The sequence below is a fragment of the Thunnus maccoyii genome, chromosome 6, assembly GCF_910596095.1.
Source record: "Thunnus maccoyii chromosome 6, fThuMac1.1, whole genome shotgun sequence".
In the NCBI taxonomy this organism is placed as follows: Eukaryota; Metazoa; Chordata; class Actinopteri; order Scombriformes; family Scombridae; genus Thunnus; species Thunnus maccoyii.
The window spans coordinates 32,541,594-32,556,593 of NC_056538.1; the positions used below are offsets into that span (position 1 = coordinate 32,541,594).

The 15,000-nt window shown below is 38.4% G+C and overlaps 2 protein-coding genes and 1 long non-coding RNA gene across 11 annotated transcripts in view; 2 read left to right on the top strand and 1 right to left on the bottom strand.

Annotated features, from left to right (window-relative positions):
• LOC121898198 (golgin subfamily A member 6-like protein 22) overlaps positions 1 to 15,000 on the bottom strand; it is a 39,468-nt gene that overhangs the window by 6,570 nt on the left and 17,898 nt on the right. For 4 of the 9 annotated variants that reach the window (XR_006096371.1, XM_042413108.1, XM_042413111.1 and 1 more), the window contains 4 exons: positions 10,110 to 10,560; positions 9,212 to 9,337; positions 8,979 to 9,069; positions 8,731 to 8,790 (listed from right to left, as the gene is read on the bottom strand). Coding sequence is in view for 7 of the 9 variants with exons in the window: in XM_042413108.1 (XP_042269042.1) it covers positions 8,731 to 8,790; positions 8,979 to 9,069; positions 9,212 to 9,337; positions 10,110 to 10,172 (340 nt within the window). In the remaining 2 variants the exon portion in view is untranslated. Of the gene's footprint in view, positions 1 to 8,730; positions 8,791 to 8,978; positions 9,070 to 9,211; positions 9,338 to 10,109; positions 11,850 to 14,248; positions 14,572 to 15,000 lie in introns of those variants that run through there. The other 5 variants (XM_042413107.1, XM_042413106.1, XR_006096370.1 and 2 more) reach the window with 4 other exon arrangements.
• Positions 235 to 1,997, top strand: LOC121898201. The gene is made up of 3 exons (XR_006096374.1): positions 235 to 298; positions 463 to 613; positions 1,097 to 1,997. It is a non-coding gene; the product is annotated as an uncharacterized LOC121898201 (long non-coding RNA).
• LOC121898197 (myosin-13-like) lies at positions 3,423 to 5,910 on the top strand. Its single transcript, XM_042413103.1, has one exon. The coding sequence runs from the start codon at positions 3,942 to 3,944 to the stop codon at positions 5,631 to 5,633; it is 1,692 nt and encodes a 563-aa protein (XP_042269037.1). The 5' UTR covers positions 3,423 to 3,941; the 3' UTR covers positions 5,634 to 5,910.

Below are 15,000 nucleotides of genomic sequence, written 5' to 3' on the forward strand. Positions count from 1 at the left end.
ATTCAACCATTAATGGTCAATGCAAAAGCATTCATGAATATAAAAAAAAAAACAGTAGCACTGGAGACTGCAAGGCACAGCGGAAAACTACACACAGAAAAAACTCAGGTCAGCCATACAAACATAACAAGAAAGGAAAAAACACTACAAGACTAGCAGTGAAAACTCAAAGAAGCTCGAGTAAAACACAAGAGAATATCAGGGACTCATAGTTACCAACTGCAATGGGATAATCTGGCACAGGAGCAGTGTCTTGACCAGGCTTTCATGGCGGGAGTGATTACTGGATGAGCATCAGGTGTGCCTCAGTACACACATGTATCATGCCCACACGCACAAAAAAGTCTCTTGCAGCAAAACTGTAAACCCAACAGGAAGTTAGAAGTCATTTTGAATTAAGTGACCATTTTTGGCGATTTGCATGCTTTGTATTTTAACAAATTCCTCCTCCTCCTCCCACAGATTTCATCAGATTGATATCTCCTGAAGCTTTTGAGTTTTCATCAAAGCCGTTGACAACATGACAATATTCCATCCGTGATGCAAACTGGCTTAAACAGCGCCACCCACAATATTTCAACGAAACAGCCCCCGCCGCACATTAAACCTACAGGTATGAAAATCGGTACACACATGTATCATGCCAGGGTGCACAAAAAAGTCTCTTAGAACCATAGCTTAAACCTAACAGGAAGTCGGCCATTTTGAATTTACTGTTCAGTTTTTGTGATTTCCATGCCTTGTATTTTAACAAACTCCTCCTACAGAATTCATCACAATGACTTCAAAATCAGTTTATGTCATCTAGTTTGTGATTAAAAGTTCAAAGTACACTGTTCAACCTGCACCAAATTTCTCACGCTTGATAAGAGTCCCGGCCTGAAAACATCTACATGCCTGCAAGAAAAGCCCTTCGTCCCTGAACAGGACACAGTACACAGTGTAAATACAAAATGCAGGTTTTTATTTAGGTGTTTGTTAAACAAGTAACAGGCTGCAGAGAGATAAAACAGCTGCTCTAGCGGTGATAACTGTGCATATACTGAACATACTGTAGTGCATTTTTCATACTGTGGTCTGTGTGGTTCTTCTTCAGGACCTCTTTGGTTGGACACCTGGCAGGTATCCTGGTGGGTCTTCTCTACACTGTGGGTCCACTGAAGACCATCATGAAGACATGTGCAGGTCTGTGTGTGTGTGTGTGTGTGTGTGTGTGTGAGAAAAGATCTGACACAGCAGCATGAAAGGAGTGAATCCAGCATGCAAGCAGACTTCCAGAAGAGACTGGCAGTGTGTCAAGATGAAATGAATAGGAAGTTGCAAGAGGAGATGGACAAACATCAGTCCGAGTTGGACAATTTGAAGTGAAAGATAAGTGTGAGGAGGAAATCTAAATCAGACGTTAGAAAACACACTGAAAGAGCATGAAAAGGCTCTTGAGGCACAAGAGCACAAACAACAGAGGGAGAGGGAGAAAGTCAAATCTAAATATTTCATTTGTATTTTATTTTATTTGCCAAAAGCAAAAGAATAGTCGTTCTTGAGGCTAAAGTCTCAGCTCTAGAGAAGGAATTGGCGACTTCCAACAAAGACAGGGACAAATTTAAAGAACAGTTAAAGATCGCCCAAAAGCAAATTAAAACCATTGTAAAGAACTCTATTGTCTCTGAAGAAAAAAACATGCGTGAAGAGAAAAGGCTGAATAAATCTCTGGCAGGACTTATGCAGCAGTTGAGTGCAGGAGGTCTGGCTGCTTGCTTCTGACAGTTTCTTTAGTTTGTTTTTAAACTGAGTCATATATCGAGTAATAAGCTTAAAGTAACTGGAATAACAAGTGTTAACTAGTGAAGTAACGGATTGTAGTTGATCCGTGATTCATACGGATCGTCCCCCACAGTTCGGCAGGCATATAAACTGAGGATTAATTGCCAAATTTAATGTCTCATTTAACACAAAGTAAACAAACTGCTGTAAGTACAAGTCATGGGCAGACAGCATGTCGCTAACATTAACAGGGATTTTGAAGAGTAACGATCAAACTAGCATCTAACGGGTCTGATGTGACATTTGAGTTGTTTACCTGCTGTTTAATGTGCTGCAGCTGAGCAGCTAATTAGCATCTAGCTGCTAACTGACGTTAGCGGTGAATGTTTGTTATCATCAAGTTTTGATGATGTGGACAGAGGCTGTTTCATTCACTGTCTAAAAGAGGAAGGTTTCATGCCTCATATTGCAATAACTGAGCATTGGATATTTTATATATTTTATTTTATTTAAACATTGGACATCTTAAATGTTGTTTTCATTTAAGACCATGGGCAAAAGTTCCTTGCTGTTTCAGTGTGTTACAGAATAAATGGAAAACAAAGTTTTATTTGTCTCCCCCCTTTTTTTCCGCTGATCCTAATAATGATCTGATCCGTGACTCAAATCCGTGATAAGATCCGTACCGTGAGTTTTGTGTTCACGTTAACACCCCTAGTGTTACCATGTCAGCTTTATAGACTTTTTTTTTTTGTATATCGTACATATAGATAAGAGTGTGTAAGTCATGTATTTGATACTTGAATTAATACTTTCTGATGTGAATCTACACTTTTTGATCTGTAATGTTTTTAGTGTTCAATCTTTCTTGTATTAAGCACTGATCTGTTCCTGTATCACATTATAAGCTTTGTGCTACTTTATATATTTCTGAAAATATATAGGAAACACGTGTAAATCATGTGATATGTTGTCTGTTTTTGATGAGAACATAAATTTGTTGTCACAATAGAAGAATACTATAAATTTGAATTTCACTTTGTTGGTAAAATGACACATTTGAACCACTCCATGGCTAAAATGAGCACTTCTTTGTTTAGACACAGTATGTATATGTTAAATGTCTTTAAAGAAGCAGCCTTATCCCCACTCCACACCAGGCCTGGAATTAAATCATTTTTAAGGCAAGGCCACTTTGGCCTTTGATAAATAGATTTTGTCAACTCCGTCAAAAAACTATTAAATATACATGAAGACATTATTATTGACATTCAGTATATCACCGAATAGCTGATAAAAAGCCTCAAAGCCTGTGGCCTTAACAAACTGTATTAACTCAACTTATAGAACATTTTATTTTACTTGTTTAAGCAAATTGACATGCCTTCAATTTCACAATATTCAAAATTATTACATAGATTGATACGCTCCGCTGTAACATTTATGGGGCTGGAACAGTGGCGGTTAAATTTGGCATTGAAAATAAAATTTGACATTGAAAACAAAACCTGGACTGAAAAGGGAACACTTTTATTAGACAAGGTTGTATTGACACTGAAAAATCTTCCACTAAAAAATGAATTTTAAGAATTCTGATATATAATTCCTTTTGGAAGATAAATGTTTGTTTCAGATGAGATCTAATAATTGTAGCTGCCACATTAGTTTGTCTGAATGTAAAGTGAAGCTTCATGTTTTAACTGATTTAATTTATTTTAAGTCTTTTCACCATAATTACTCCAGTAGGCATCCTTAAGTACATGAGTATTGTTGAGTACATCCTCACATACACACACGCACACACACATACACACACACGCACACACATACACACACACACACACACAAACACACGCACACACACATACAGACACACACACTCTGTGACATCACAGAATGGGATAGAATGTTATTCCTTTGATGCATCATGGAATGGTGTGATGATGTCATCCCCTTTGATACTTTGATGTGTGTATGAGATCAAAGGATCAAAGACTGATATTGCCTTTCAGTTTTCTTGAAGATAGATATACGGGTTCAGACTTTATTCATCCTGCGGGAAATTTAGGCACCCAGTAGCTTATACAACGCATACAAAACACCAATACACACAAGAATTAGCACCTAATCTATTCTAATCTATTGATAAATCAGAGTGTTTTGAACTGATCAGTGCAATGGAGAAAACAATGAAGAAAACAATGGAGAAACCAATGAAGAAAACAATGGAGAAAACAATGGAGAAAACAATGAAGAAAACAATGGAGAAACCAATGAGGAAATCAATGGAGAAATCAATGAAGAAGCCAATGGAGCAACCAATGATAGAAGGAAAGAAAGAGGAACTTGTTCCAGTCGAAATCCTTAAATGGCAAGTGGACAGACAACTATCACTCCATGAAAAGGACAGAAAATTCTGGCTGAATGAAGTGGATGCCAAAAGCAAAAAAATAGACGTTCTTGAGGCTAAAGTCTCAGCTCTAGAAAAGGAATTGGCGACTTCCAACAAAGACAGGGACAAGTTTGAAGAAGAGTTAAAGATCACCCAAAAGCACGTTAAAGCCCTTTTAAAAAACGCTACTGTCACTGATGAAAAAAACGTGCGTGAAGAGAAAAGGCTGAATAAATCTCTGGCAGGACTTCAGAAGCAGTTGACTGTTACGCGGGAACGTTATGAGAAGACTATTAAAGACCTGACAGAGCAGCATGAAAAGAGGGAAGCCAGCATGCAAGCAAAGTTCCAGAAGAGACAGGCACTTTATGAAGATGAAACAAATAGGAAGATGCAAGAAGATATGGAAAAATATCAGTCCGAGGTGGAAAATTTGAAGGACGCGAACAATAAGTGTGAGCGGGAAATTAAACAATTAAATCAGTTATTAGATATCATAGACAAAGAGCATGAAGAGGCTTTTCAGGAACAAGAGGACAGACAACAGAAGGAGAGGGAGACAGTCAAAGCTAAACATTTCAAAGACTGCATAGCATTGAAATCGAAGATAATGTCGCTGCTTGAGAAAATCAAAGAACTAGAGAATAGGGAAGATCTGACTCGTAAATTGAATGCAGCGTATGAGACTATTCAAAATTCAAAATACATCATTAACAAGAAAAATCAGGAGATAGAACGTTTAATTTCGGAAAAGAAAGAAGCACAAGAGAACTTTTCTAGCGAAAGGGACAACAATGCTGTCCTACAAGCAACATTAAACGACCTGCAGGAGAAACTCGACTCTCTGAAGACCATGCTCACGAACGAGCAGACGATGCTGAAAGACACAAAAGAAGACCTCAATGGGGCCAGACAAAAAAATCGCATCTTAAATGATCAAAACCAGCTCCTCCGTTACAAAGTGGCGGCCCATGAACCACAGCTTGAAAAGACTAAATTTACGACGAAAGATCTGCAGACGTATCAGCTACGATTCAAGGAGGATTTAGAGGCATGCTTACCTTTTCTTGATAAGCCCAAGAAATTAAGAAAAAGAGTCCTTCTCCTCAAAAGATGCTACTTAGACGGCGATGATAGACTGCCAATGGATGAAAACACTCGATTGGCCTATCAACATCAGATTGACTGTTTAAAGAAAAAGCTTGCTAGCACTCTAGAGGTCAACAAGGCTCTTTCCAACGAAGTAAGAAATCGTGAAATGCGGATACAGAGCAATGCTAAAACTGCACACGAGGAAAGGGCCGCTTTAATTGGACATATAAATAAAATGGTTGAGAAGCACAAACCACAGAAAGCAAAATCAACCAGTAACCTAGGCTGTGTCCCAGTTAAATTGCCACCTATTAAAAAGCCTCATCCTCCTACAGAACAGCAGCAGCACTTTTTAAGCTCAGAGCTCAGACGGCTCAGCAGTTAGCACAGCGGCCTCATATCTTGCCTTCCACATGCCCACATTCAACCATTAATGGTCAATGCAAAAGCATTCATGAATATAAAAAATGCAGATAATTGGGCTCCCAGTAGAAACCTGCTGAACAACTGAAGCTTAAGTTATCAGAGAAACAAGCTGAGCAAACGTTAGCAGCAGCTGGGCTAGCAGTGCCAGCCAAACATTGTCAGAGAAACATTGATTTTTAATGTAAAACTGCTTTATTCAGTGTTTTTACTGGTTTTAATCACCGGGTTTGTTTGGAGAGGAGGAGGCCGGTAATTCAGCTCCCGGTAAAAACATCCTGAATGATTAACACTGGAGTAATCTCTGTACTACTGCCTCCAGCAGCACACAGAGGGAACCACACTGTGGCCTAGCAGTGCCAGCCAAACATTGTCAGAGAAACATTGATTTTTTTACGTGAAACAGCTTTATTCAGTATTTTTACTGTTTTAATCCCCGTGTACATTTTTTTTTTTTGGAAAGGAGGAGACCTCTGCAGATAATTGGGCTCCCAGTAGAAACCTGCTGAACAACTGAAGCTTAAGTTATCAGAGAAACAAGCTGAGCAAACGTTAGCAGCAGCTGGGCTAGCAGCCCCTACCGGACGTCCTGTGCCAGCTGAACAGCTTCAGAGAAACACTGATTTTTAATGTAAAACTGCTTTATTCAGTGTTTTTACTGGTTTTAATCACCAGGTCCGTTTGTTTGGAAAGGAGGAGTAATAACTTCCAAGTGTGACGTTAGCATGCGGTGACTTTCATATATCGTGTTCCTGAGAGACGTACTTTCTGAAGCAATAAATGGATGTTTGAAAGTAATAACCATTTATATAAATAAATATATATATAAATTCAAACAACCCAACCCATTTACACAGTTAGGGTAAACCTCCCTATTAAGCCCACCAAATCCACTTTTCAGACATTTTTCATATATAATGCCCCAATTTAAGTGAGAACATTTTTGTTAAAATGAAAGTCTAATCTCTCATTTGAAGTGTCAACAATTCATTTATTCCAATTTCTAATGTTTTTAATGTTTAATTTGTCAAAATATGGCAAAAGTCCGGTATGGGCTTAATGGGTACCTAACGTACCCTTTAAGCCCATGGGTGTTCCAAATAGGCCCACTTCATGATTTGTTGATAAATAAATATATATATTAAAAAATCTTAAGAATACAAACTTGTTCTATTCAAATCTGTAAACTCTTAGCTCTCAATAGCTATTTTCATTTTGTCTCCACTTCATTCCTATGGCCTGTAAATAGCATTTGAAATGGGCGTGACCAGCCATTTTGCTATGTTGTCAACACAGAAAAAGCTAAACTTACAACATGTCCTCTTTGGAATGTAGCCAAAAAACTATTCATGAACAAAATTAAAACTATAGTGGAAATTATTCTCAAATACTTCATCTTTCAATATGTGTTGTCATTTTGTCTGTATCTCTATCCTATGGTGTGCTGTTGGCTTTTGAAATTGGCCAAAATTTCTGGTTCAGCCAGCTAGTTGAAAGTACGAAGATGTTTTTATGAAGATTTCTGAAGACCAACTGACTGGAAAAACAGCTTGCAGATTCAACACTAATGTTCTAGGGATGGTAAATGAGTCAATTTCAGGATTTACAATTAAACAATAAATTTAACTGACTTTCGAATGTTAATCACGTTTAGGCTAATAGTTTGAAAACCTTTTAAGAACACATTTTAAAACCATTCAGTTCATTGTGGAGTAACATTATAACATACAGTTCATTGTGAGGAGACATCGGTCATAACATCTTAACGCTCATTATCTCATCTTAAACTAAAACTTATCTGAAAAGTAAATATTAGAAAAATATTGCTTATGTTAGCATAGAATATAGGGCTGTCCAGAATGAATTGACCTATTTAATATCAGTGATATTTAAATATAATTATCAAATTTATTGAGCTGATTCATGAGGTGAGGTTAAAATTAGGGGGGGGAATGGTTCAAAAGTCAAAAGGGACAAAATCCCCATTGAAACACAGTCAAGTGGGCTTAATAGGAGCAGGTGGGCTTAAAGGGAAAATCAGTGACTTTATGGTTAAAAGACAGAATATTTTTATTCTATGCACATGACATTAAAAAAAACTATATGAAATAAATCTATACATGGTGTGCTAACATAACATGAAGAGTATTAATTGATCATGCTGAGAAATAATTAGTTACACTCATTTATATCCACCCCAAACAGTGTGATTTTTTTTGGTAGCGTACCCTTTAAGCCCACCAGATAAAAATGTTAATTAAAAAATAAATAAAGATAAACATACACATTTATTATCTATTTAACAGTATAATAATATGAACTGCATACAAAAATGTAAACTATACATACTTATCATGCTTTATGTCATTGCAATGAACCATACTATGCAGCTACTCTATTGATGCAGCATGTGGTCTGTTTGCTTGCATGCTAAAACTCATATTTTGATTTCAAAAGAAACAATATTTCTGATTCAAGTAATATTCTAACATATGTCTTATTCAAATCACTAATCTCTTAAATTTTGATAACAATTGAGTATTTACCAAAAATAGGAGTAGAAATATGCAAAAAATGTTATTTTCTGAGGGTACCAAAATCACCAAAGCTTTCTTGCAACTTCTTTTGGGATCAGCAGGCACATGTCACACATATGCTTCGATAACTCAATATTGACAAATCTGATTGACTTACAATAAAAAGTGTCATTTATGTAACAAGCAGCTTCATGGGAAGAAACATCAAACAGAAAAAAATTATGATGTGTTTTTTTTAAATTCGACTCAGAAGTTGCAAGTGGGCTTATATGGTACGCGGGCTTAATAGGGACGTTTACCCTATATGAAGTAAAAAGTTTTACTTATTAGCCTCTGTATGTTTATTTGTTCCAGTATGAAGGCTGGTGGTGTATCGTCATTCAGTATGACAATCATACAAGCTAATTACATATTTATAAAATTAAAGCAAACAATTTATATGTTTAGAGTATTGACAACATTTTTAAAAAATGAGGTTAAACTAATGTGAACATATTTCACTGCATTTAGTTTGTCACATACCTGTTTTAGGGTCACTGCTGTTAGACTCAGCTCGCCATCTTCTCTTAGATCTTGAGGATCCTGTTAAAACATTAATACAATAAATTAACAGCTAACTGGCAACACACCTTCACTGTTTGAATCAAAGCCATCTAAAGCACTTAAAAACATAAACTTATTGCTTTCTTACAATTACATTCATACAATCAGCAGATGCTTTTATCCAAAATGCCTGACACATCTGGAGGTGCAGCAGGCTTTATACTTACCAACTACCACTTCTATAGCGCAGGTCTGATTTTCAGTCGCCTCTGATCCATCAGACACCTTGGACGTCCGTTCAAGGTATTCTAAGGTGAGCTGTAAAAGAAAAATACAAGAAGCTGCACGCTCACTACAGTAATTTTCTAATTACCTGGAAGGATATTTGCATTTTAACTGGCTAGTAACAATAACAGGGTGAACAGGTGTCTGACACCAAACTCTTGGAAATTGCAAGTACCTCAGATGAAACCTCTGATGCTGATGATGATGATGGTAGTGATGATAGTGATGATAGTGTTACTACTGATGATATAAATGATGATAGTGATGAGGTCTCCTCCTCCTGGTTTGGACCTCCTGCAGGCTAAACAACATAGACAAACAATACTTATCATCATTTCTCCAAAACATGAGGTTCCTGAAGAACATATGGTGTTGTTATGTATGGTATATGTGGTACAGCAAACTTGTCAGGCCATGCAACCCAATTCAGCATCTTAGAATGCATTGCATACATGTGATTGTTTAAGAAAAGAAAGACACATATATTGTGTCACACATAAAAGCACAGATGGCTTTACTTTATTGCTACTTAACATTGGATATAGTTTGTCAACATTTAAAACTGTATCGATCATTCCGGCTCTCCTCTCCCCCTCAGCTCTCTCTAATCCTTGTCTGTTAACTGTGAACTGGTCTGCTAGCATCAAGCAGAGCATGAGAAGGTGCACAAAGGAGGCAACTATCACAGTGAGCTAATTAAATATTCAAAGTAGATCAGAGTCAGAAAACTCTTCTCCCTTGTTAAAATCAGCACTGTCACAACATTTTCCCCATTTCATGTGAAGATCAAAATGTGGCAGTGTTGAAGAAACAGTTTGTGGTCTGTGCACCTGCAAACAATCAACATGCTATCACACAATATATTGACTTATCTAAGCCATCACTACTAACGTGCTAGTAAAAATGAATTAAAGATCATTTTTATGTGCTACTGCAATTGCTGCACTGATAATTGCCCAAACAACTTAAGTTGATGATTTAACTTTAATTTAGTTTTTAATGTAAATTTTTATTTTGTTTCATAGAAAAATTAAACAGTTATAATATTGAACTGAATTTGCTGTATTACTCACAGAATCAGTCAATCTGATGTTGATAGGCCAATCGAGTGTTTTCATCCATTGGCAGTCTATCATCGCCGTCTAGGTAGCATCTTTTGAGAAGAATGACTCTGTTTCTGTGTGTTATTCATGTAAGAACAAGAGCAAAGAGCATCATAATTATCACCATAATTGAGAACAAGTGCAGAAAGAAACACATGTATCCACACATTTAAGAACGTGAAAGAACCGCAGTCTTCTCAGTTCGTTTTTCTTGCACTTTCACGCTGAATCTCAGTGATACGGGTTTTAACATAGTACTTTACCGCCATCCAGCTTCGTTTTTTAAGTGCTTTTGGTGAAGCTGTAATGCAGGCAACACAATCCAACATTCCTGGTACTGTACCAGCTCCTATGAAGGCCATTAGTGTCTTTTCCACAGCCTGTACCTCCTCAGGTGACCAGCTCCTCCTTTTTGAGGTTTCTAAGGAAGAAGACAGAAAATGAAAAACAATCAGGGGGGTAGACAGGTGATCTATGAACAGACTGTGCAGCTCTTAAGGTTGGGAGAATCTTGGAGTTGTTTGAATTTGATATTCTTACTTTGTTGGAAAGAGCCTTGTTGACCTCTAGAGTGCTAGCAAGCTTTTTCTTTAAACAGTCAATCTGATGTTGATAGGCCAATCGAGTGTTTTCATCCATTGGCAGTCTATCATCGCCGTCTAGGTAGCATCTTTTGAGAAGAATGACTCTGTTTCTTAATTTCTTGGGCTTATCAAGAAAAGGTAAGCATGCCTCTAAATCCTCCTTGAATCGTAGCTGATACGTCTGCAGATCTTTCGTCGTAAATTTAGTCTTTTCAAGCTGTGGTTCATGGGCCGCCACTTTGTAACAGAGGAGCTGGTTTTGATCATTTAAGATGCGATTTTTTTGTCTGGCCCCATTGAGGTCTTCTCTTGTGTCTTTCAGCATCGTCTGCTCGTTCGTGAGCATGGTCTTCAGAGAGTCGTGTTTCTCCTGCAGGTCGTTTAATGTTGCTTGTAGGACAGCATTGTTGTCCCTTTCGCTAGAAAAGTTCTCTTGTGCTTCTTTCTTTTCCAAAATTAAACGTTCTATCTCCTGATTTTTCTTTTTAATGATGTATTTTGAATTTTGAATAGCCTCATGCGCTGCATTCAATTTACGAGTCAGATCTTCCCTATTCTCTAGTTCTTTGATTTTCTCAAGCAGCGACATTATCTTCGCTTTCAATGCTATGCAGTCTTTGAAATGTTTAGCTTTGACTCTCTCCCTCTCCTTCTGTTGTCTGTCCTCTTGTTCCTGAAGAGCCTCTTCATGCTCTTTGTCTATGACATCTAATAACTGATTTAATTGTTTAATTTCCCGCTCACACTTATTGGTCGTGTCCTTCGAATTTTCCACCTCGGACTGATATTTTTCCATATCTTCTTGCATCTTCCTATTTGTTTCATCTTCATAAAGTGCCTGTCTCTTCTGGAAGTTTGCTTGCATGCTGGCTTCACTCTTTTCATGCTGCTCTGTCAGGTCTTTAATAGTTTTCTCATAACGTTCCCGCGTAACAGTCAACTGCTTCTGAAGTCCTGCCAGAGATTTATTCAGCCTTTTCTCTTCACGCACGTTTTTTTCTTCAGAGACAATAGCGTTCTTTACAATGGTTTTAATTTGCTTTTGGGCGATCTTTAACTGTTCTTCAAATTTGTCCCTGTCTTTGTTGGAAGTCGCCAATTCCTTTTCTAGAGCTGAGACTTTAGCCTCAAGAACGACTATTCTTTTGCTTTTGGCAAATAAAATAAAATACAAATAAAATATTTAGATTTGACTTTCTCCCTCTCCCTCTGTTGTTTGTGCTCTTGTGCCTCAAGAGCCTTTTCATGCTCTTTCAGTGTGTTTTCTAACGTCTGATTTAGATTTCCTCCTCACACTTATCTTTCACTTCAAATTGTCCAACTCGGACTGATGTTTGTCCATCTCATCTTGCAACTTCCTATTCATTTCATCTTGACACACTGCCAGTCTCTTCTGGAAGTCTGCTTGCATGCTGGATTCACTCCTCCATGCTGCTGTGTCAGATCTTTTCTCACAGTGTTCAGTAGTCAACTGCTGCTTGAGTCCTGCCAGAGATTTATTCGGCCTTTTCTCCTCAAGCTCATTTCACCTGAAAACATACAGACACTATGAGGACATTTCGAATTAGCGGGACAGGGACAGTGTCCAGCTAATTCTTTTCTTTTTATTTTATTCTTCGTCTTTGTGTGCTTCTCATTCCTACAGCAGGTTTCTACTGGGAGCCCAATTATCTGCAGAGGTCTCCTCCTTTCCAAAAAAAAAAATGTACACGGGGATTAAAACAGTAAAAATACTGAATAAAGCTGTTTCACGTAAAAAATCAATGTTTTTCTGACAATGTTTGGCTGGCACTGCTAGGCCACAGTGTGGTTCCCTCTGTGTGCTGCTGGAGGCAGTAGTACAGAGATTACTCCAGTGTTAATCATTCAGGATGTTTTTACCGGGAGCTGAATTACCGGCCTCCTCCTCTCCAAACAAACGGACCCGGTGATTAAAACCAGTAAAAACACTGAATAAAGCAGTTTTACATTAAAAATCAATGTTTCTCTGACAATGTTTGGCTGGCACTGCTAGCCCAGCTGCTGCTAACGTTTGCTCAGCTTGTTTCTCTGATAACTTAAGCTTCAGTTGTTCAGCAGGTTTCTACTGGGAGCCCAATTATCTGCATGTTTTATATTCATGAATGCTTTTGCATTGACCATTAATGGTTGAATGTGGGCATGTGGAAGACGGGATATGAGGCCACTGTGCTAACTGCTGAGCCGTCTGAGCTCTGAGCTTAAAAAGTGCTGCTGCTGTTCTGTAGGAGGATGAGGCTTTTTAATAGGTGGCAATTTAACTGGGACACAGCCTAGGTTACTGGTTGATTTTGCTTTCTGTGGTTTGTGCTTCTCAACCATTTTATTTATATGTCCAATTAAAGCGGCCCTTTCCTCGTGTGCAGTTTTAGCATTGCTCTGTACCCGCATTTCACGATTTCTTACTTCGTTGGAGAGAGCCTTGTTGACCTCTAGAGTGCTAGCAAGCTTTTTCTTTAAACAGTCAATCTGATGTTGATAGGCCAATCGAGTGTTTTCATCCATTGGCAGTCTATCATCGCCGTCTAAGTAGCATCTTTTGAGGAGAAGGACTCTTTTTCTTAATTTCTTGGGCTTATCGAGAAAAGGTAAGCATGCCTCTAAATCCTCCTTGAATCGTAGCTGATACGTCTGCAGATCTTTCGTCGTAAATTTAGTCTTTTCAAGCTGTGGTTCATGGGCCGCCACTTTGTAACGGAGGAGCTGGTTTTGATCATTTCAGATGCGATTTTTTTGTCTGGCCCCATTGAGGTCTTCTCTTGTGTCTTTCAGCATCGTCTGCTCGTTAATTATGATATATTGGCATTTTCAATTAAAAATACCATAACCATCACATGAATTCAATCATCTCTTCGTCCTCCGAGGCTCTGTGATGGCCCTGAAGCTCTCCTCTTCTCCTCCTCCTCCTCCTTCTCCTCAGCCGTGATCCTCACTGCCACTTCCTGTTTGGTGATGTCACTCTGATTGGCCACAGGATTGTCATAGAAACCTCCCTCACAGATGGAAGAGGAAGAGGAGGAAGAGGAGGAGGAGGTGATGGTGGGATCTGTGCCCTCAGTGGGTGTTGGCACAGTGTTGAAGGTGATGAAGCCAATGAGGATGACTACCAGTGAGACCAGGTAGAGTGATGATATAATTATTATTCTTTAGTCCTTCATGCAAAGTATTTGATGTGCTTTGTTTGGTTAAATGCATTGAAAAACAATATACAGCCGGTGGATGAAAGGACTGTTTGCTGCCTTCTTAGGGGGTAAAATTATGACACACTATAGAAGAAAAGCACAAGAGTTTGAAAATATGTGTGATTCATTTATGGACTTCCATCGAAACAACAGCTACTGATACAACATCATAACAACAACAACAGCTACTGATGTCGTTCCAGGAAGAGCCGTGTCCCACTAAAAATACAAGTTTGTTCTCTGTATTTCTATATAAAAGCAAAACTCAATAAATAAATGTGTTTAAAAAATATTCAACCTAATGGCCTTTTGTGTTAGAGCTCACATTTTAGTGCTGTGTCCAACGGCAACAACATCTTCATCATCTCTTCTTCCTCCGAGGCTCTGTGATGGCCCTGAAGCTCTCCTCTTCTCCTCCTCCTCCTCCTCCTCCTCCTCAGCCGTGATCCTCACTGCCACTTCCTGTTTGGTGATGTCACTCTGATTGGCCACAGGATTGTCATAGAAACCTCCCTCACAGATGGAAGAGGAGGAAGAGGAGGAGGAGGTGATGGCGGGATCTGTGCCCTCAGTGGGTGTTGGCACGGTGTTGAAGGTGATGAAGCCAATGAGGATGACTACCAGTGAGACCAGGTAGAGTCCAGAGAACTGAAGCAGAACAGAGTGAACGGGTGAAATCTACGTTCAATTAATTATATGAACGAAGTAAAAGTACATAAGTATTACTTACCTAAGTACTCTGACTGATATATTATTATATATGACATCATTAGATTATTAATAGTGGAGCATCAGTGTTAGAGCAGCATGTTACTGTTGTAGCTGCTGGAGGTGGAGCTAGTTTACACTACTTTATATACAGTTAGCTAGTTTAGTCCAGTGGTTCCCAACCTAGGGGTCGGGCCCCTCCAAAGGGTCAGCAGATAAATCTGAGGGGTGGTGAGATGATTAATGGGAGAGGAAAGAAGAAGAAACAAAGTTCTGATACACAAATCTGTTTTCAGTTTTTGGACTTTTTCTCTAATCTTTGATTTTTGCTGAAATATTGGATCATTTGAACATTTATTGAAATGAAAG

What these genes read in the sequence shown, in the direction of transcription:
- LOC121898197 (XM_042413103.1), top strand. Translation starts at nt 3,942, where the DNA reads ATGGAGAAAACAATGAAGAAAACAATGGAGAAACCAATGAAGAAAACA.